This window comes from Pungitius pungitius, chromosome 10 (assembly GCF_949316345.1).
Source record: "Pungitius pungitius chromosome 10, fPunPun2.1, whole genome shotgun sequence".
Taxonomy (NCBI): domain Eukaryota; kingdom Metazoa; phylum Chordata; class Actinopteri; order Perciformes; family Gasterosteidae; genus Pungitius; species Pungitius pungitius.
In genome coordinates this window covers 11,385,282-11,408,254 of record NC_084909.1, presented here as the reverse complement: position 1 = coordinate 11,408,254, position 22,973 = coordinate 11,385,282, and the positions used below count along the sequence as shown (strand labels likewise).

At 46.2% G+C, this 22,973-nt stretch overlaps 2 protein-coding genes across 7 annotated transcripts in view; both read left to right on the top strand.

Annotated features, from left to right (window-relative positions):
* The first annotated feature begins 40 nt into the window (after positions 1-40).
* On the top strand, positions 41-3,776 carry tnfsf13b (TNF superfamily member 13b). The gene is made up of 6 exons (XM_037489660.2): positions 41-714; positions 820-931; positions 1,402-1,455; positions 1,612-1,736; positions 2,197-2,347; positions 2,595-3,776. The coding sequence occupies exons 1-6, from the start codon at positions 478-480 to the stop codon at positions 2,705-2,707; spliced, it is 792 nt and encodes a 263-aa protein (XP_037345557.1). The 5' UTR covers positions 41-477; the 3' UTR covers positions 2,708-3,776.
* A 2,144-nt stretch (positions 3,777-5,920) lies between these two features.
* The window catches only part of myo16 (myosin XVI), a 74,897-nt gene continuing 57,844 nt past the window's right edge, over positions 5,921-22,973 (top strand). For 2 of the 6 annotated variants that reach the window (XR_005121515.2, XM_037488059.2), the window contains exon 1: positions 19,408-19,873. Coding sequence is in view for 1 of the 6 variants with exons in the window: in XM_037488059.2 (XP_037343956.2) it covers positions 19,846-19,873 (28 nt within the window). In the remaining 5 variants the exon portion in view is untranslated. Of the gene's footprint in view, positions 6,064-6,213; positions 6,231-6,657; positions 6,739-12,400; positions 12,671-12,748; positions 12,768-19,407; positions 19,874-22,973 lie in introns of those variants that run through there. The other 4 variants (XM_037488060.2, XM_062564794.1, XM_037488061.2 and 1 more) reach the window with 4 other exon arrangements.

Genomic DNA, 22,973 nt, shown 5'->3' with positions numbered 1-22,973 from the left:
TTCAGTCGTGACCTGTCATGGATTATGTGCCTTTTTTTCCTCCTCCCCCGTTCCCCCCAGCGGGCTGTCACTTATCTCGCTGCCTACCTCTCCTTCCTGTTTACGCCCTGTGACAATCGCCCGGCCTGTTTGTTGCCTTGCGGAGCGGCCGAGACGTGTTTATGAGAGGGACAGAAAGCGGTCAGAGACCCATCAGGGCAGGAAGCTGTGAGTGTGGTTAGCCGAGCGGAACAGTATAGGGGAAGCTATTTTGCCCCTTCTTTTTTTTTGTACAGTGTTTCCTCTGCGTAGTCCCACAGACTAAACCGGAACCAGCTACTGAAGGAGGAGAGTGAAACGACTCTTAAGAACACCAGCGGAGCTTGTCCCCTGGTATTGAGGTAAAGCTGGGGACAACATCGATGCCATCATTCCTGCCCCGGGTCCGACCAGGAGACAGGCAGGGTGGTTCCGTGTGAGCGCTCGGGGAGACTTGTCATGGGCCCCACGATGGCCGCTTTGGCGGGGGGGGCGCAGCCTGGGAACGGGCCGAGGACAGGTGACGGGAGGCTGTCCTGGCCAGTTTTCCTGCTGACGCTGGCTGCCGTCACCTCGTCCTCGCTCTCGGCCCTGTCCCTGTACCAGCTGGTGGCCCTCAGAGCCGAGGTGGAGGGACTCAAGTCAGAGCTGGGTCGCAGGAGAGAAGAGGGGCGGGAGGCCGAGCACGCGGGCCAGGTGAGAGAGACGGAGAGTCCTCAGAGGACATTTGTAAAGAAGCACATGTTGTTAATCCCCCCCCCCCCCCCACACACACACACACACTTTGTTGTGTCTTTTCAGACTGAGAATGTCAGTAGGAGAAACAGCCAGGAGTCGCTGCACCAACCGGGCCCTCGGCACGCCGTGCCCCCGACGAGGAAGAAAAGGTTTGTGACTGGATCAGAAACATCAAGTAAGTCTGACAGTTCACTGTGAAAGTATTAGTCCACTGGCTTCTTTTAGTTTGAATAAAGTGCAAAAGTCATTCTCAAAGAAGTGATTAACAAGAGTGTGACCAATTTCATTTCCCGTGTTTAATGTGGTGATTAAGTTCTTTAATCCATTCCTTATTGTGATGATATTTTGTATGCCAACATTTTACATTTATATCGCTCAAATGGGCTTCACAATTTGTACGTATCCTGCACAAAAGGAAAAAATCCCTCTCCTCGAATGGCACTGTGGACAAAGCTGTGTTTGGATGACTTTAAACTTAAAAGGTGTCTGATGGTCAACCATCAGCTCAAGCCTTTTAAAAGTTTGTCAATGGAATATAAGAAAAGGGAAAAAGAGAGACAAACACGGGAAAAGCCACATGGAGATTTCTAAGGAACCAAGTGACCCGCATGAACACGTCTAAAGTTCTTGGATGTTTTCTTACAGTTCAGCCTTGCTTGCAGTTGTTGGCAAACAACAGCCGGAAAACTTTCAGGAAAGGTACGGTGTTTCTTGTCCGGGGGTTTAACGGTTGGCTCATAGTGAATTTCATATTAGCTTTGGAGCCATTACAGTTAGAGTATATTCGTATTAATTGAATGTAATGCAGGTATGACGATTTGACGCCTTCTCTGGGGCTTTGCTTCCCGGATGCAGAATATAACTCTGAGCCACACACGGGTATCCCCTGGCAGGCCGGTCTGAGGAGAGGCTCGGCCCTGGAGCCCGATGGCGACAGCATGCTGGTCAGAGAGGAGGGCTTCTACTTCGTGTACAGTCAGGTCAGTCTGTCTCAGTTGTGTCGTTCCACCGGTTCTCCACTCGAAGGCGCTGCTCGCCCATGCGCCACATTTCACGTGCCGGGGGCGGGGGGGGGGGGGGGGGAGTGTCTTTCACACACTGCAGGGGGGAGGAAAACGATGTGCTCGATGGGTTAACAGACCTTGAAGAAAGGTCAGATAAAGAAGAGGAAATGCTAATGATGTATGCATAATTAATGAGGTATTAAATGATGTACCCCTCACCTGACTGTCTCTGTGCGTTAACCTTTAGGCTCTATAATTAAGACAGGCCATATGGTCTTATTTTTCTATATATGTGTCAGAAAATGTCCTCTTTGTCAATTATTTTTCTCTTATATATGTATAACATTGAAAAGCTGGTGAGTAGTTATATGTTGTAAGTGCTTGAAACCCTTTCCCTGACGGCATAGATTGAGCCCTGTGTTTCTGATGTGCTCAGGTCTACTACATGGACAGCACCTTTGCAATGGGTCACGTGGTGATCCGGAGGAAGGGGAACGTGGTGGGAGACGAGCCACAGTATGTGATCTTGTTCCGCTGCATCCAGAACATGAACCCTATCCACCCTTACAACACCTGCTACACAGGAGGCGAGTCTGAGTTATTGTTTGTGTCGAGCTGTGCTCGCCCGACTTTACAGCAGCTGCTGCTGCGGGATGTCAGCTGGTGTTCTCCAGTCAAGCTTTCAAACGTGCGTGTGTGTGTGTGTGTGTGTGTGTGTATATCTGTGTGTATATCTGTGAACGGCCTGCACATGTGTGATTGGGGGATTGTAGCAAGAAAAACATTTTAAAAAACCAAAAAGTTCAACATCTATTGTGCATTTGAATTGCTCAGGTATTGTGAAGCTGGAGGTCGGGGACCACGTGGAGCTGCTGATCCCTCGGTCCACAGCCAACGTGTCCCTGTACGGAGACACCACCTTCCTGGGGGCTGTCAAATTGGCTTAAAATGTGTCACCCGATTTGGGACCGGAGGAACACTGCGGTGGTGAGGGGAAGAGGTGCCACGAAGGGAGCAACGCGGCGCGGGGGCTGGTGACCTCGTCTGACTTTGGCTGACGTGAATCTGCGAGGTGAGAAGAATACAGAAAGCAGCCCTTTCTGTTCCGGCTGAGCGAGAGACTGAGTGGGAGGGACTCAGGCTGCGCCGCCTGAGGGCTCAACGAAGGGGACGATCAGTCGATGACACAGCGTTTACTCTTAAAACAGATGCACCTTATACATGTAGCTACTAGCTGTACTATGCTCATTTGTAAAATTTTAGAATCAAGTACTTTATCTTCAAATAATCCCTGAGACGTGACTTTGTTCCTTACTTGTAAGAGGTGTGACTTGTGCGTCATTCTCATACTGCATTGATACATAATCTTTCCTCTTGTAACATTCCTGAAGGTTTTACATATTTTTTAGATATTCAGACACACCTGTATCATCTGATAGCCATCATTTGATTTCACTTCATTAAATTCAAATGCAAAAAAGTGACAGTTCTTTGCAAAATGTTTGACTGGAATCTGGGTTGGAGGTTGCTGCTCATCTGTTGGCCGCGAGAAGGAGGAGAGGTTTCCGTGTGACAGACCATCCTGCCAGGCAGCAGAGAGCCAAGGCTGAGCAGGAACACTGGGACTCAGGTAAAGGTGGCTATTTTTAGATTGAGGCGAGGCTGTACCGGCAGATGATGTGTGCACGTTCAAAGGGGCTCCTGCTCAATGCGTTTGTAACGACATGATGATGTGTTCTCAATGGATGGCTGTTTTTGCTGTTTTTACACCTCGGATTTAGACCCATTTTGACCGATAGTTTTCCGAACTAAACATTCTGTGAAAATGAAAATGTAAAGAAGGGCAGGGTTGTAATATGTTATTTTTAATGGCTTTTCAGAACAACATCATGTTATTATTTTGTACCGTTCTGCCAAAAAAAATGATCTGAGCAAATGTTTATTAAAAACTGAACAATATGATTCACACAGAGTACAGCTTCCTAATAAATAAATAAAAACACAACAGTGGGACACAGGGGACAATGGAAACCTAAATACTGTGATTTTTATCCCCCACCCCACCAAAAATGTTTGATTTAAGTTTGTCGCTCTAATCTACTGTCAGGGAACGTCTTTTGAATACAAAGGTTTGTTTGGTGGCAGTAACAACCGCCTCTAAGGGTTTGGGGCAAAATGCCTTAAAAGGGACATCTTCCACATCACAATATTTTTGCAAATGTTATTATTGAAATGGAATCCTTCTCATATAATGCTAGTTTACTAGTTTTCTTGGCTCCAAACCAAACTGCTAACTACAATTGATTTTCAGATGATTAAAATAATGTATGAATATTAGGAATAAGCAGGAATAAATAAGTAAAATGAAGTTGCCTTTGATATATTTAAAGAAAAGAGGAATTCCAGTATCGCAACATGATGCTCTATACTTAAAGGTTGGCTTTTTGTAATGCCTATAGATATATGTTCTTACTTTGAAGACATTGTATAAATATATTTTTGCTCACAAACACACACAATGGCTTTCTGTCCGCCGGGGCAGAGTTAGACAAAGCGCCCCTGGGTGGCCACTCCTTTACTCGGCATGTTGCCCTTGGAGTCAAGGCTCCATTCAACAAGGAGAGAGTAGGGGGGGCGTAGTAAGAAAGTCTTAATTTCACGATTTAATGATTTTGAATCAGACCTAATGGTTAGCAGGGTGTCCATTAGTGGGAGGGAAGAGAGAGGCTGTTTGGGTCTAAAGCAGAGAGAGTGCAGGCCAGACTCCAGACAAGCGGCCATGGAAGTCAGAGAAGTTCTTTGATGATCCAGTAAACAAAGCAGGCTGCTGTTCAAACACACAGGGTCGCATGGACCTCTCCTATAAACGTGTCAAGCATGATGCTCCCCCCCCCTCCTTCTGTGCCAGTAATGTCTTTGTGCGGTGCCATGGAGACGGCTGGTGTGTTGGCGGAAGCTGATGTCATTGTGGGCTCCCATCTCAAAAGGGAAACCAGCATCTGACCGGAGAATCAGGAAATGAGGCCTGCTGTGTACACATGCTGACACTGTGTAGCTCACACACACACACACACACACACACACACACGTGTGATGTGAATTCACAAATTATTACAGGCTGAAAAGAAGATGACAACATGTCACATATTATGATTTATATTATACTAACACAACAATGAGTTTCTCCCATTGAACGATGGAGTGAACACCCATTTGCATTCAAATAGTTAAGATTTTATTTCATTTATTTTTAGCTGAACCGAAAATGTCAACACTAATATATATATTTTTTTAAACGTGCTCAACGTGTTGGACACGGTTGTTCCGTGTACCTTCTCTAGTATTTGGGGATTACTTTGATCTGATGCAGTCGGACCAAAGTAATCAGGCTGATCCCGAGGCCTGCAGCTCGCTGCGTGGAATATAAGATGATCTCTCAGTCTCCACATTCAACTTTATGGCTCCATGATGGAGTTTTGGCAGAGTCAGCAACATTTAGGTCTGTATGTTTGTGTGTTGTACACGTTGTCATTGCTGCATTGTTCTTTTGTTAGCAAAATCTTTGGATAATTTCCTGTATGACAAAATGCAATTCAGAAAAAGGCAAATCTCGCTCGGAAAGATGATTCATACTCAAGATACCGAATTTATGAACATGATGGGGACAAATTGATGTCACAGTGGCTAAAAACCTTTTAGTTGAATGCTTAGACATGACATTAGTCTACCTAAAAGGGAAGTGAAACCTAATTCAGTCAACCAACAGTGCCATTTTTACACAAACACAACGTGTCAAAAAGCTTCTTTTTTTAACTTCTCTGCTGCCTGCGTCAAAACAGCCAGGGAGTCAGCCATTATATACATCTTTTTCACCAAATAATTATCTATCTATCCATCTATAGATGGCCATGTTGAACTTCAATCCCGAAGATGCCCATCGCTAATTCTCCCACACTTTCGGAAATTAAAAGGTCTGAGCGAAGTCCTCAAACTAACACACTGTCGCTTTAATTAATCCCCGCTTTGACGAACGACCCGGTCGGCGTGCCAAATGACGCAAATCAAACACCCCCGCAACAGGTGCTCTAATTACGCTAGTTATGCGCGGTGGAGTTATGCGTGGTGGAGTCCCACGTCCTCCGGTGGATACCACACGTTGTCTTCTGTGTGACGTCACTGCTGCCGAACCGTGTAGACTTCGAGGGACGCAACGTTAATTCTTTGGAGAAATGACCGTGAAGAGAAACCGCACGTGAAGCACGTTCAGGAGGACGAGGATGTCGCACGAGGCCCCGTGAAACAGGTGAGCGACGTAAAATGTACAAACTCCTTTACCACTCTGTAGAGAAGACACTTTGTGAAAGTGTTGACTGCAAATAATGAAAAACAAGTGTCACTAAATGGTGGCCCATTCCTTTCATCCTCGTGGTGAGGGGCGGAGGGAGGAGGCCTACACGAGGCCTCATGTAGGTGGGATCCGTTCTTCTCCTGTTTCACATTCAGTCCGTTCTCAGTGTTTGGGTGGTTGCCCCCCACTGACACACACACACACACACACACACACACACACACACACACACACACACACACACACAGAATGCACACAAGATGCAGAAGTAACAAAGTGAAGTTTGTGTGTATCAGGTGTCATTCATCCCGAGAAGATGTTGGCTTTTGGTAAGCAGTTGTATTGGAGATTTGTACTCATGTTCTACTTTTGCTTTTTCCCTCTTAAAAAAACATGCTTACTAACTAAACTTCTAAATTTCTCTCCTTTTTCAGTGGAGGATTGCACCGTACGGAATAGTGTAGAGAGAGCTGGGAGTTGATATCTCTCCTCTCTCTCTCTCTCTCTCTCTCTCTCTCTCGCTCTCCCCCCCCACCCACATCTTCTCAGCTTAGATCAGTTCATCTCTGGATTTCATTACGAGGCTGGAAAGAGAGGATCAAGAGCCACGGGGGGAAATGTTGCCGTGAGGTACGTTGCATGTTGTTTTGGCTCTTTGTGAATGTGTGTTTAAGTTCCTGTATTTACCATTCACACACTGCTTCAACGCACAGCTGGTTTGTTGTCATTCAGGATGACTCTTCTTTTAAATGTGTTTCCGTATCTGAGCTGACATCTTGCAGACAGTGCAATGTCTGCATTGATTCTGCTTTGTTTACAAAGAGAGAGGCAATTTCTTCTCCTCTAATGGCCACTGTCTTAGTGTGGATGGGCCTTTTTTATTACCCCCCCCCCCCCTTCCATGTGTTGCTGTTGTTTCGCCTGAGATGTTTCATGTGTGCCTGCTGGCAGCACAGAAAAAGATTTTTTGGCTTCATCACTGCACACACACACGCACACACACTTCTTCAAAAAGCCTCAAGGATGATTGATGTCAGTTGGGAATTGCAGATTCAGCGGACCTTGAGCAGATTTCACTCAAACGCGTGCGGGTGTATGACATGTGCGCCGTCTGGTACACTGGTGAGAGGGAGACCGTTGAGAGACAAAGAAAAATAAAAAAAGCAGTAGAGGGGAGGGGGGGCTGAAAAAGGAGGAGGCATTTGGGAAGTTTCGCGACAGTCAGACAGAACTGTTTGTTAACCTTTTTACTGCTCTGTGTGACAAACGACACAACTCGGCCAACCCACACAACTCTGCTTTTGTTTCACAGGAGCTCACAGATGGGCTCATTCAGAAAGCTGAGGTGTATTTGTCTGTCCATGCGAGAGAGCATTAAGTTGTTGGGGTTCAACCCTGTGGAAGCTGATCTGTAACTGTTTAACACTGCATTTAAAAAAAATCAATCAATCACTGTAAACGGATGTACAAGGAGGACTAGCCATTTCAGTACAAATCCACCTTTTTCAACAAAATGTGTGTGTGTGTGTGTGTGTGTGTGTGTGTGTGTGTGTGTGTGTGTGTGTGTGTGTGTGTGTGTGTGTGTGTGTGTGTGTGTGTGTGTGTGTGTGTGTGTGTGTGTGTGTGTGTGTGTGTGTGTGTGTGTGTGTGTGTGTGTGTGTGTGTGTGTGTGTGTGTGTGTGTGTGTCCTACACCCATCTGTCCTCCTGCCTAGCCAGATTTGGGGCCTCCGTGTATGGCAGCGTTGCCTGACAGTATTACTCTCTTCAAACTGAGGAGATTATCTCGGCCACATGGTTCTATAATGCGGTTTTCCAGCGGTTTCCTTCAGGCTCATCGTTTATCTTTCACATTTGTCTTCTTTTGGAGTATGCCAAAGCGCGTTGTGTTGTTCTTTGAGTGTAGCCGGTGAGAGGCTAATGTCGTTAAACCGTAATCAGTCAGTCAGTCAGTCTGTCGGTACGCAGCCCAGTCCCCTGCGCCATGGTCAGCTGTTGCGCTGACTTCGTCCCCACCGTCCCTGGTAATTAGGGGTTGATTTATTGAGGATGACTACGATGCTCAGGGGGGACCGAAAGGATGACGATGATGTGGAGAATGACTTATCACAGCAAGAAAGCATTTGGAAGGATCTGCTGCTGCCAGAGCTCCAGAGGTGTTCAAGGAATCTACAGCTCCCCCCTCCCACATTCCCAGGGTTTAACTTATGTAAAGCAGCCCACCGGCTGCGTTGCGACGCGGAGGCTCCGTGGCTTTGGCCTGATTTAAATAAGAGCTTTTTTTATGCATGATTAAGGAGGCGAATTCTTGTTCTCACGGCCGTCTGTGGGGAAGCGTGGCGAAAGGTCGTGAAAGTCACAGCTGGAAGAGCTAGAAATGACAGCCGCCCCCCGCCGCATATACCTGGACTATTTCCAACTCCTGTAATGCCCCAGGCCATCCAACTGTTGGCCCGCCAGAGGTTTATCCACATATTTCATGGACATGGTGTGTCCAAAAGCTCATCTATTCTTGGATGGGACTGCCCCCCTCAGAAGAACAGCACATGACTACAAACCCTGAGCGGATAGATGCGTCTGAAGGCAGACAGCTGACTAGGCAGACGAGGGGGCAGGAGGGGTGCATGAGGGGGGTTGCTGTTCATCTGGGGAAGCCTTAGATTAGTTTCACCTCTCAAATCTGATTAGTGCAAATTGTAATCCACACAATGTATAATTGGCAAACTATGACGAGATGGATATCTGTAAGTGGTAATGTGCAATATCTATAAGAGGCATGCATTTGCATTGGAGCAAAAGGCATTGAATTTGGGACTGCATCAACTATAATACTTAGTCTGTATTATATTATCAGCAAATCCTGCATAAAGCAGTGCTCCACAAAAATGAGCATAGCACTCTTGTAATTGGTTGGACTAGCGATGGATAAAATAAAATAAAATCTTAAAAAAAATGTTATACATGACCTTCTAAAATCCTAGTGCCTTCTTTAGCCACACACATATGCGTACTAGCAACATTTAGGTCCGACTATTATAGCTGTGAGTGGGTAGCCTCCAAAAATGTAAACAACCATTTCAGATATGCACTTGAACCTCCCAAGACTTGTATACGTACATGTACAACTCGTGGAAATAGGATTTTAGCCAACTTTAAATATTTAAATGAAAGCAGAATTAAAGTAAAATAAACCAAAGACCTTATATAAAATTGTTTGTGTTGAATGATCCTAAGATGAAATCCCAGACTATTCTAATGAGTGAGGCCCATGTGACTGGGCAGTTGGCAGCTTCAAACAGCAGCTAAAGACAGGTGGTGGGACGCGCTTCTGGCAGCAGCCACATGTCATTTGGCTGTTGAACACTTCCAGCCGTTCCCAAAATGAAATCCGAACCTGCTCAGAGGCGCTCTGATGAAACGAGGTCATCGGAGCAAAGCAGTCTTTGTGTACTCGATAAAGCCGCACCGGTGGACCACGCCCTAATATGAAGGTGGTCTACGTCCATGGAGAGGGAGGCTGCACCCCATCTATATTAATACAGGCCTGCTGGCACATGGCCGACGGCCATTGCCGACTTTGTTTTTATTATGGGAAACACTGTCAATAAGGGACATCAGTGGCAGGGTCAATGTCTGGTCTTGCTGTGTGTGTGTGTGAGGCGTTGTATGGCTTTCCACCTGTTGGTGGTCGAACTGGAATGAGACCACTGTATTTCCTGTGAAGACTGAAGCAGAGCAAGCCGTGCAGGTGTTTCTGCTTGAGGTAAAGGACCACAAGGTGCTCCAAGGGGTCCTCCAATGTTGTGCAGCCACTCATGAGCGGAGGAGTGGACGTTGGAAAGAAAATGGATTGTGTGACACGTCAGAGATGAGGACGGGGAAATGGTAAAATGTCTCTCTCTGAAAGCGGTGGGATGGAAGAGAGTAGGTCCTCAAGCCGCTCCTTGTCTTCCCTCTGGAAGGTGTAGGAGGTCAGGAGCATGAAGTGTGACCGCTTCCCTGTTCCCATCACAATCAAATCTCTTAACATGCACACGTGCGTACTTTCCCCCCTGAACACACAAACTTGTGCACCTACGTGGTTGTTGTGCCTGCAGCTCGACGGTGTATATTAGAGGGCTGAGTGTGAGCCCAGCTGCAGAGCCATGCAGATGATGTGAACAGATCTTGTTAAGCATTCCCTTTAAAAAAAAAAAAAACACTGCTTTGATCTATCCAAGAAGCCATGGGGGGAGTTTACCCAGAGATGAAAGATAACGTCTGGTTGTGATGTGTGTGCGCGTGCTTGATTTTGAAACCTGTCATCACTCACATTCAAGCCAAATCAAATTAGGTCCATACTTAATGGGGCATGATGCCCCCCCCCCCCCTCCCCCTTACAATGCTGGGATTCACTCCGAGCTTCTATCAGGCTAATCTTCGGATGTCTGTCAAACAACTCCGGGGGATGAGAGCCGCAGGATGTGTGCATGAACCAGTGAGGCAAGAAGTCGAGTGCAAGGCAATTGGGTGAGAAAAAGATTAACACACAGCATAGCCAGACTGCCGGTGGAATGCGGTGATGGGGAGGGAAAGGCGGCTTAAACCACAACGAGGAAGCAACAGTATACGAATGTCTGTCAGTCTTGCATTTTATTTTCTCTGCTTATTTTTGTGAGAGCAGCCACAAAAGAGGAGTATATTCTCCCTTTGATAGAGTTCATAGAGGAGAGGGGATTGCCTGGGTTTACAGGTAGATTACAGGTTCCTTCCTCAGGTGTGCATGTCTTTCTTGAGCCAGAAATCTGGTAATTTAATTTTCCCTGATGCACCTAAATTCAATGGTTTAATCCACCCTCTCTCCTTTACCTCCCCCACCTCCATTTCTGCATTCTTGCACTTTCTCCATCGACCCTGTTCCACAGTAGATGGGGTTTAGCTTGACTAGAGACCGCAACCTTACACGTACCCCACTGTAACGCACTGCCGATGAGTAGATGAGTCTTGTGAAGTCAAGGTCACGGCGGTGAATCGCAGATAGTGAGGCGCTGGAGGCCAAATGCAGCCGGCACTTCACAAGAGGCCAGAGATTAATCCGCTCTTTGTATCTGCGTTTGAGTATGAAGGTCTACCAGCCTGACTCTTGGTATTAATGTTAGCGGTTGCTCCAGGGCAGATCCTATAGATTTGGAACGTTAAGAGACTTCAGTCTTTTGAGTATTAGCATTCACACGCTTTTACGTTTGGCCAGTTATGTAACCCAAGAACATTAAATTCCTCCAAGGAACCAAACACATAAAGATGCATATGTTTGAATCTGAATTTTTATCTGACATTAGTTTAAATCTGTTGACATTTGAGGTGACCTACTATACAAGGAAATAAGGTTGACATGGTGGAGAGCACTGTTAAGAGTGTGAGAAGCCACAGAGATTAGGAAGGACGAGCAGACAGATGGAGACACGAGAAGCTAATTAATAAACAGATGAGATCTGTCTCTTGCTGAGAACATCCCCCTCGTCTCAATGGCTCCTTGATTTACCTTCTCATTGTGTGATTACTTGTTTAACCGCTGCCTCTGTCTTTTATCCTCACAAAGTGTCTTCCTGTTCCCCTGTTTGATCTCCTGCCTTCCAGCGTCTCTGTCCCACAGGTGAAGATGCGAGCAGCCAGGAGAAGAGATGCAGATTTGAAATGTGGAAACAGCAGGGTGGTGATTGGTTGGCAGCCATGGGGGAGGAAATGGTTTAAGTGAGGCAGTGATGAACGTCCGATGCCTGTGGAGTTTCTGATGCGAGGGCTTTCGTGTGTGCTGTCAGTGACCACATTTTCAACCTCCCTTTTTCCAAGGTCAACATGGGGTGTATTAGCAGAGAGGCACCATAGTAATTAACTATTCATCACAGTGTGTGCGTGTGTGTGTGTGTCCGTGTGTGTGTGTCCGAGGGGTTTTGAGAGCATCAGCATTTAGGCTCCGCATTGTGTGCAAATGAGACAGCTGGCTCCCGTCTAAACAAGAGGTTTTCCAGGCGCACCTCTTCAGGCTCTGTGGTGTCTCCCTCGTGGTCTAGTTCTCATTGCGCTGTTGTTATGGGCAACCTTGACGAATGTTCACCCGTTTTGACCACAAACTCTCCAGGGCGTGTTCCCTACATGTGGAGGATTCAGGCGCCTCCTCCTCTTGTCTATTCGTACCCTCCTCCTCGTTTTTTTCTTTTCTTTTACACCAACATTGGCTTGTAGAGAATAGAGTGCCGGGGAATTGGGGGTGGGCGGGTGGTGTAACTGTAGCCCTTCAGACGGAGCAATTGGGCTGGGTTCATTGGGGTCTGGAGAGGGGGAGGGACGTTGACACACCGAGAGAGAGAGACAGATTTAAAGAATTAGCCGCTCCAAGCGGCAGAGTTGCCATAGCTACGGGGGAAACGGATGAATGAATGACATCACAGTGGCGGGGAGGTGAGAGTGTGAAATTGATTTGGTGGCGGCCCGCGGGGGAGGCGGTCGCTCGTTGGGTTTTCTTCGGGCAGACCCATTTCTCTCTCCTCCGCACTCCGGCATCTCCTGTGGACCAGCTTTCAACGGTAAGGCTCTCTCTCTCTCTTCTCTCTTCTCTCTCTCTCTCTCTTCTCTCTTCTCTCGTGTCTCCAGAAGGAAGGCTAATCTTGGAGGATGAGAACTGTAGGTAGCCTTTTACACTCCGATAACTGTCTTGACAACATGCGAGACTGACTTGGGGAAATTGTGTTTGGTTGTGTGTGCGCATGTGTGGTATGCTCCCGGCATGTCACTGGAAGTGTGTGTGGAAGAATGCGTGGGTTTCTGGCAGGGAAGGAACAGCTGATTGTGCGAGAGTCAACGTGCACGGAGATCCTCGCTATAATGAGAACTAGCATCCGTGCATAGGTTGTCCCACTTCAGAGCTGTACGTGGGCGTGAAAGTGCTAAATAACACTTGTCCGGACACTGCAGCGGGGATCTGATGACTCTTAAAGGGCGGCCTGACATGGCGCGACCCTGCACGGACGAAGCCTTCAGCATTTATCTGGACGTGTGATTAATTAGAGTTGACCTGCATCGACCCCTGTGGGACCACCGGCCGGAGTTGAAAGGTGTGGCTTGAGGTCACTGCGAAGCCAATCGGCCTGCTTAGATCAGTGTCCCTTCACTCAGGACCGCATCCAGAACAGGCGAGCAGATTACGTAGGGGATCAAAGGCTCAAAAACGTAAGCTAGATTTAGGAAAATGTAATCCATTACTAGAGCTATCAACTAGTCTGCAACCCTTCTGGAAATCTGCAATTTGCGATGGTGTTCGGTTTGGCATCTTAGTGGCTAATGGCTAACGTTAAGTCTACGCTAATGTTGACTAGAGCATTTAACCTCCAAGGACACTGGGCTACAGTTAGCGGGTACATTCCAACAGTTATGTTTTGATTTGCACTGTTTAGCTAATTCAAAAAGTACCTAAAGTATACGGCGATCTGAGAGATGCTAGAAGTCAATCAGTCCAGCTTCTGCACAAGGTAGGCTCCGAGCATCAACCTGAACCTGGGGGGGGGAATTTGTCATTAAAGGGCTCTAGTAGAAAGCATTCACGTCATGTCTTTTCAACCTGCTGAGTGGAAGGCTGGAAGTCTTTCAGTTTTTTGGAAGGCATGGTCGGGGGCACAAGTGGGTCAGCAGTGTGTGTGTGTCTGCTCTGAGAACAGAACTGCCCTGTAGCACAACGCTACTCAACATTTGTTCTTTTTCAGTAACGAAAGTAGCTCATCTGAAGTTGTATCTAAGCCACTCCGCTTTGAGCCGTCGATGCAACATCCTTTCTTCTGCCTCTAGTTTTGTTGCTTATGTTTTCCCTTCACTCCGCGCCTCTCGCTCACTGTTTGCAACTACTGGAAAGGTGGAGGCGTTCCAATGATGTTGATGAGTGCCATTTACACAATAAAGTCAGCTTGTGTGTGAGCGTGTGCAGTCAGTGCCTCATCCTTATGGCGCCAGCTGGTTGGCAACGCCGTGGTCCGATATGGTGACTGGACCGTTATGCAAACTCTCCTACACGTACACCGGCTGTGTGGAGGGTGTTGATTATTGTTCAGACTAACTTTTCTTCCATTTTGAGCACAGTAGCGCAGGCACGGAGGGTTGATCAAACTGCTCCACCTTTGGGAGAAGGTTGCTGCTGCAGGGCAGGGTCCTACTGGGAAATGACTTGTAGTACGTTTTGCTGAGAGCAGATGCTAAAGGCAAAAACAAACTAACTTCTTGTGAAGAACAAGCTGATTTTAAGTTCATGTAGCACAGCATGGAAGTCAAAAAAGTGCTCTGTAATTATGTCCCTAGAATAAAAAATATATATTCATATTAAAAACAATAACTGTCCTGCTTTTTGGCCAGAATCTTGCAGCTGTTATTTTCTTCACATCCTATCAAAACTAATTAATATTAAACTGATAATTATGTAGACTTTATCCTACTGCTCTCCCCCACTATCCGTTTGTATCACTTGATATTGTCAATTTGTTTTTTTTGCCCCCCAAAGAAGTATAAATGTACAGTGTTTGTGGACACTTCCTCGCGGCTGTGAGTGTGGCATAACATCAGCAGCATGGTGATGTGCGTCCCGAGTTTGACCCAACTGTGCAGGCGTCTGTCAGCCTCCTGAGTGGTGCCAGCGGTCATGGTTCTCCCTCTTTGTCAGCCGAGAACCAAACGGGAGCTCCTCACATGCAGGACAGGGGGGGTTGGGGGGGTTGAGGGAGCACCACGCTTTTGTTGGTCTTGTTATTGATTGTCTCTTTCGCCGAAGCTCACAGCCGTCCTTTATGTGCCCATGTTGTTCCATTATGCCTGTTGCTTTACACTGAGCTAGGGGATGTGGGTAAAACAGGGGAGACAAAAGCGCTCCCGGGGAGTTATGGACCTGCCTCCAGCTCTCGGGGTCGACTCGATGAGTGGAGGCGATTCGGAGGAACACAATTATAGAGGAAACTAAGTCGTTCATGAAGTGTGAGGGGAACGAAACCGGCTCATAAGTTATTGATTCCTACGTGTCTCCTTTTGTCTCATACTGCCTTTGTCCAAGTCTAAATCCCTTCATTTGTCTGTCAAATGGCCCTGATGGTTTTTTTTCCTCTGCTCCCCCTTGCTCATGATGTGCATTTCTTATCACCCCCTAGCCAGCAGCAATAATGAGCCTCATCCATCTTCCAGGGCTCCATTCGTAGCAATCTGCCGACCGGAAGATGCTACAATGTTACCTCTCTGTCCTCCAGTCACCTTCAGCGCTGTGACATCACAGACGTTTCCCACGGCCGCTCCCTCGTGCAGTCACGCCTCTGTCGCATAAGTCTTCCACTTTATAGGCTGTCGTTGGCTCCTCTTGAAAGCCACTGGATGACTTATGATCCAGTGCTCTTGAGGTGTTTTTCCAAAACTTGCGTTTCCCTTTCCTTAATTTAAAAGACATTTTGGGAGATCATCTTTTCGTCTTGGTATTTTGCTGTGTGGTCTTTTAAAGGGAGGAAAGATTCTAAAGGAAGTTTAGGGAGCTTTCTTTTGCACAAAGACGGATCTGCCTGACAGCGAGTGTTGATCCTCTATGTGGCCCAATGTCTGACATGACTTGAACAGACTCTGGCTTACCTGATTAATATTGTATGTGTGTGTTTTATTTGCAATGTTCTTTGCTTTGAGGAAACTGCATAGTTTGCTACTTAATACTACTGCAGATACAAAAAGCCAAACCACTACGACATTAATGATAGTGGTACAACTGTGGAGCTATACTAACATGTTGCCTAAATAGGATACAGACTAAATGTATTAATCCAAGGTTTCGATAGTCTAGTGCTGCAGACACTTTTCTGTTACCAAAAGAAAGTGATCAAGTGGAAAGACATCGCCTGCCACGTGTCAGGTGAGCCCATAAAGCAGATTTACGGGGAGGGAACGTGTCACTGCAGCCTGTTCAATCGATGCCTGTGAGCGGCTCGTCTGTGGGTGAGCCACGCCGGCCAAACGACAATACCGCTTTGTTACAAAATGTTGTCTTTTTCCACGCGTACACTGATCACGTCCCCCCAGTCATGTTTCACCACTAATGCATTTATAGTACGTTTTCTCAATGCTGAGTTGTAGCTGCAGAGGAAATACTCCAGTGGGATGAAATATTGCTCTTTTCTGGACTCATCAGTAGGCAGTCGTTATCCATTAGAACTGTCTAAGTTAATATTTTGTCACGGCTATAAGTTGCTTGTGGGTTTTTCTTCCCCTGAATGCTCATAAACCGCATGGTGCAGCGTAATTAACATTGATATGGACCCGAGCAAGGCACATAAACCTCTATTTGATTCAGTGGAGTTTCTCGGTGCTCTGCAGAATCGCGTAGAGAAGCATTTCAATCTTTGCAGGCCACAGTCCGCACTGAACCTCACTAATATAGCTGCTATAGGCTTTTATCTTGTATTATGAATATTAAATTGTAATCTTTGCTGTTCAGTTCAAACCTGGATTGAGCTGCTGTTTTGGATGGATAAAGGTTTGGATTGCAATATAATCCATTCTAAAGGGTGATACAGATTATTCATAGATTCCACTGTCCACATAGGAAACGTTTCTTCTAACTTTTATAGTATTTCAGCATTTGTTAAACATCCAAGCGCTCAGTTATATACTGCATGTTGCTATTGATCCTCCAAAAAATGAGCATGTGACTGTAAAGATGTGGCAAAAAATGTTTTGATATGAGAGGGCAGAAGGAACCGTCAAGTGATAATAACGAGTCTTACAGCTCAGTAAAATCGAATTGGGCTGGAGACCACATACCTTTTGGAGATATAGGCAGCATATATTCAATTCCATTTTCCAATTGGTTAAAACCTTAAAAAGAATCTAACATGAATGAATAATGCGCCATTTCAGAATGTTTCGTCAGTAGCATAACTAACACAAACAGCCGTGTTATTGACAATAAAACCAATGTAGTCCCAAAAAACACAAGCTGTCCTCGCAGTGTAAAAACCGCAGCTCTGAGTATTGCAGCAGATTTTATATGGTAAATTATTAACTTCACCGTGTATTTAAAGGAGAACAATGTGGGGAACCACATGAAGCAATATAAGGTTGTCGTTCCCCTGATAGTAACAAATGAGGTGTAAATTCTCAAATCCAATGACTTTGATTTGGCGAGTACAGAGGAGAGCGGTTAAGGTAGAGACTGAAGGAGACAACGGAGGTCAGTGGCTACGCCATATAGCTTTATATCGGTCACGGTCTCCGTCTTTGTCCGCACTATGCAATTTATTTTTTTAACATCACTACTGTGATTGTACGTAGAAACAAGTATACAAACACAAATAGCAATAAGAAAGAAAAGGAGTTTGTTTTAAGTGTCGGGCATTGTTCTGATTATTTTGAGTGTTTGTGTTTTGCATCGTCCACATTTTAGTGTACATGTGTCATGCAGTGTGAGACTTTGTACGGTCTCAAAGTCTTGATCTTTTCGGTTTTTGATTCACCTGAACATGATTTGGTCGGTTTAAGTGGTCTTGACTAGAGACTCTCTAGAGTGTGTATTTCAAGCCAGTGTGTAAGGTTTATTGGCACATCAGGTGCAAGCAAATAGTACTTGAAACCATAAATATTCTGTGTAAAAGATATCACATTTGGTGAATAATAAATCTTAGTGTATAATAAATCACACCCCGTAGTGAACATTTCCTGCATCAAAGGTCCCTCGTTGTCACGGTTCTAGTGCTTGCATCCAGTATGCACCCTGAGTACGCCGGTAACCAAAGGCATCCCAGTGGAAACGGTCGTATCGACTGCCACCTGAGGGCGTTGATGGCGGAGTGATACGTCAAAACAGACGGAAATGCATCAACTCCTGTGGGACAAAGGCTGTGGAAATGAGAGCACGTCTCTGCCATGTCAAAGCAATGCGGCACAATCAACCAACCAGTCACAGCACTTAGTTTGATACTTTACATGACAATATATTGTTCCACATACTTTATGTATTTGCTCTAAAGGGCTTTCTACAGTATAATTGCTGCATTTGTAAAAGGCCTATTAATGAACCCCTTCTCTCTATTATTTATAAGTAGTATATACTGTAGATCCACTCTGTGTACCTCACGGTCTAAGTGCTTGACCCAAATGTTGTCGTGGAAGGGTAGAAATTGGGAGGACGCGTCCCCTCCTTAGCCCCCACAGATAGTGTCTGTGTGCATCTATAGATACACATTCCTAACTTGTCATCTCACTTTCCTCAGGTGGCTGATGACGTTGCTCCGGCAATTTATTGCTGAAGATCCAGCAAGTTGCTTCAGTGACCTGATTTTCTATGAAAGGAATTACTCTAGCATTCAGTCTGACACACACGCGCACACTCTTTGCCAACCTTTCTATCTCTGCTGCTCTGTCTGTTTGGTACCCTCGCAAACCTGCTTCTCTCATCCTTTCATCCAATCTCCTCTCCACATGCCAATGTTTGACTAGCGATGGGAGATAAATGCTCAACACCCCCCCTCAAGCCCCCTTCCACTCCTGCCCTTCCGAATTTGCAGCTATATAATCTGCAGATGAGAGAGCACTGGGGCATCTATTTAAATATTGTTTCTTATGCTTGCTTCACACTTTATTAAGCAGTCTTTCTTGCTTTTCACTTGTTTATCCTCAACTTCTCACCTACCACATGAAAATCCTTTCTAATCAAAGCTTTGGTATTCATATATGCAAATGAGCCAAAAAGCAGAATGGCAGATTTCCCCTAATAACAATGCAAGCACATAATGTATAGCTCATCACTCAACACTGCGTTTGGGACATGATCAACGCATGATGGAGAGTGTGCGTCAATGTGCAGGTTTCGGCCCCTCACCTTTCTACTAAACTATACTTATCTGTTGGTAATTTGTACTTAACATGTCACCGCACCAAAAGCCGCACTGCAGTAGTCTCATTCGTTCTCGCTTTCCACCTATCCAATTCAACTCTCTCTCTCTCTGCCCGTGCTGTTTTTTTTTTCCTTCTAACTCTTGCTCCCCCTGCTGTATCTGCATTCCCTCAATCTCCCATCTTAACCCTTTTCTCCTGTTTATACCAATGACCTCCCGTGCTTCTTTTTAAAAATGTATTAAAAAATCAAATCTGAAGGATTCATTCCTCCCTCCTCCTTGCCTTTCGATGGTAGAGGTGTGCATCCTCATGAGTCACTGCGCGTGCGTGACAGACATAGGAGACTGGAACGGGGGTGTGTAAGGAGGTGAAGAGCATTACGTCATCGGGGGTGTGTTGAGCAGGGGGTGGGCCGAGCCCGCTGTCAGTCAGTGACGCGAGAGGAGCACGTGTGTCGCTTCATGGCTGGGAAGACGCTGCACGGTGGTTATCTGGCTGTGGGCTAGCAGAGCTAGAAACACAGACGCTCTCCTCGGGTTGATCAAGGGAGTGAATGAATGAATGTGTGTGAATCTGTGAGTGAGTGTGAGTGTGTGTGTGTGTGTGCGCACATGGTTGGGTTGGGGTCTGTGCACATGTAGATTCCGCATGGGCTGCAACCGGACCTGCTGGTGAATAATGCAGACAGGGACGCGGCGTTTGGATAGCATGCAGGGAGCCAGATTAACAATGCGTGCTGCCGGCTTGCGAGCGCTGCATTAGTTTTGCAGGAACCTGTAGCTGGCTGCTGGACCGCTGGCTTCCCGCCCACCTTCCTTCCGTTTTTACCTGACTGAAGAACTGTCTGACTTTTCAGAAAATGTCTCACTACCATTTCATCAAATGCTGTAAGTAGCCTTTCGCCGTGTCTTACTGTGCATGTCGGCAGCCGCACATCAGCGTGTGCCTCACTATGTATGCAGTGTCATTATATTCATTTTACCGTGAGCTTATGTGCTGAGGAATTCTGCTCCCCGGCTGTCGCCGCCGCAGCAGCACGATCTGAACTTCAAATGTCTACCCGTGTGTGTGTGTGTGTGTGTGTGTGTGTGTGCGTGCGTGCGTGCGTGTGCATGCAGCATGTCTGTGTGTGAGGGTGCTGCAGAGAGCTGCTGCAGATGTGTGAAGTTGACCGGTGAATGCGGCAGGTACTGTCAGAGGGAAGAGCGAGGAAACCGAGTCCTGCAGATGCAGAATCCCATTAACGTCTGGCTTCTATTCATTAGACAGCAAGGGACAAACCCAGAGAGAGAAGGAAAAATGGAGAGCGTCTGAGGGGGATTTAGAGTGTTGCAGAGATGAGGCTTTGCAGAATTGGGCAATGGAAGGGGGGGGGAAGACGGGGTGACTTATGAAGAACGTGGCCAAGTGGTGCGGAAAAAGGGGGAGCACACTTGGGGAGGACTGGTGGAGAGGGATGCTGATATTTGAAAGGATGATGGTCATTTTACGCAACATTTCTCATAGAATTGATGCATTTTTCCATGAAGTCCCTCCTTAACTCTGAATTTTACCCATCCAAACCCCAAATTTCTACATGAATAATATTTATAACCTGCACATGCATGCTGTGTGCAGCTTTGTGTGTGTGGGTGCGCGCGCCCTCGCATGTCGGTATGCGGTCTTCTGCTTTTACAAGGTCCTGCAGTGCTGTGAGTGTGTAAGCCGGAGTCTGCATGGGATGTTCCACAAGGATCCAAAGTGTTCGCCCTGGCAATGGGGTGGGGGGAGAAGAAGCTTCTTTCAATCCCTCTCTCTCTGTGTCCCGTCCATATCTTGCAGATTCATTCAGCCATGTTTAACATTAGTCAATGCTCTTTTCCTCTCATCCATACTTCATCCGTCGGTTCATACACCGCTCCGTGGCTTGTATTATTTTCACGTGGCTCTTCAAAGTAGATATTAGGTCATGTGTGATGGGAAATTACATAGTTTTCATTTTTTTTAAATGGGCATTCAAGAATTCATTCACTCAGGGCAAATTAGTATTGATCTTTGTTGCAAGTACTGGCCGTATTTGATGTGTTCTTCTAAAAACAAAATGCAAACAAAATGGTCTCAGGGATGATGAATTTAGCCACATTGCATGTAGCAGCACACAGCTCATTTTCCGTCTCCACACATCAAAACATTTAGTGCCACGTGTGAACTGTGTCGTTAAAGTCAACCTTTTTACTACACGTACATCGTTAATTATTTATTGAGACATGGTTTATTACGGAGTGGGGACCAGCATTTCTTGATGTTTCAAATGGCTGTCCCTCTACTATGTCCGTTATATGCCTCATGAGGGACTGTTTGTATCTAGTATGGCGCATTATGTGCACACAGGTTATGGGAGGTTGATGTGACTGGAGCCTTGAATGCCTGCGCAGTAGATGATCTATACATGAGGTCGTCAGAGTGTGAAGGATATACCAAACTAGGGACAAGACGACGGTCACAAAGTCAAGGCACGCGTGGGGAAACGCGGTGCACCATGCACGTACATCTCAAACCTCCAGCAGCCCTGCTCTTGATGCGCTGGTTCGTAGTCATATATCAGTACCCACACTTGTACAGGTGTACACTGTTGACACAGACTGAACACACACATACTACAAAGCCATTTTAAGCAAGGAGCGCGCACGCACGCACACACACACACACACACACACACACACACACACACAGCTACCAGTGGAAGTTGCCTCTCAAAATGGGCTGAGTAGAAGAGGTGAACAGACGTGGGAAATGATGTGACCTGAGCAAGCTGGACTGTGGGGAGATGGAGTGGTATTTCATTACTTGTATGTGTTTATCTGCTTCATGTGCAGGCCAGTTACCAGAATAAAATACAGTTGAAGCAGACACCTGGCATTAACAATAAAATACAGACCACCCACCCCCTCGTCTGGAACATGAAATCAAAAGAGCCCTTTTTACAAGTCTAACTGGAGCAGATGGCTTTGTGTGCGTGCGTGCGTGTGTGCGTGTACACTTGTGAGAGACAGCGCCTCCATTTGTCTGCCTGGACGTCTTTGTCTCTGCCCGCTACAGATCTAGTCCAAACACACCTCAGCTCCTGCAGAGAAGAAACGCCAGTTTATTTTCTAAAGTAGACACGACGCAGCGGCAGTCGTCCAACCACAGACAGTGTTGTGGGACAACATGGAGGACTTCAAAGGTGTCCCACTAACACTTTCCAATTGACGAACAGACTGCCTTCAAAGATAAAATAGGGATATAGAAAACCTCTGGCGCTTGTTGGAGAAACAAAGATGGTCCCAATAAAAGGGGAAAAAGAGCAACATAGTTGAGCTTGATTTAAAAAAAAAAATAGATGGACACAGAAGGGGCCATAGAGGGATGAGGTGGTGATTCAGAAAGAGACAAGAGCTCCTCCTCACATTTTGCTTGTGCTTCGGGGTGACTGTGACCTGCATTTTTGTATTTGTCGGATCATCAGTGCTAGAAGTGCCCGACTGACGCGCATCAATTCACTTTAAACCTCCCTTATGTAATGTGGTTTTCTTTGTACGCATCACACATCTATATTTACCCATTCTGCTATGCTACTTAATTTTCTGAAAAAATATTTTTATGTCTCATATCAAATAAAAAAATACCAGGATGTCCTGCTGCATCCTATGACATTTTGGCGGTGTGCAAGCATCATGCTTCTCCGCCTGTTGTCCCCCACGATCTCTTGCACAGCGCAAGGTAGGACTGGGCGGCAAGGACAAAAATTCAGTAATAAGTAAACGCGTTCATTCATTGACTAACTTAGGTGGGATTTTCCAAAACAAAAATTCCTCAGAACAGCAGACACAGCTCCTCTATTGGGCACCGGTTGTGTTGTTGTCTGGTCTCTCGTTGTTCACACTCCATTGCCCTTTTTCGTGTTTTCATGTAACAGTAGTTACTTCATGTTCTGTTCGGCAGGGTCCTTTTATGAATGTGCAGTTA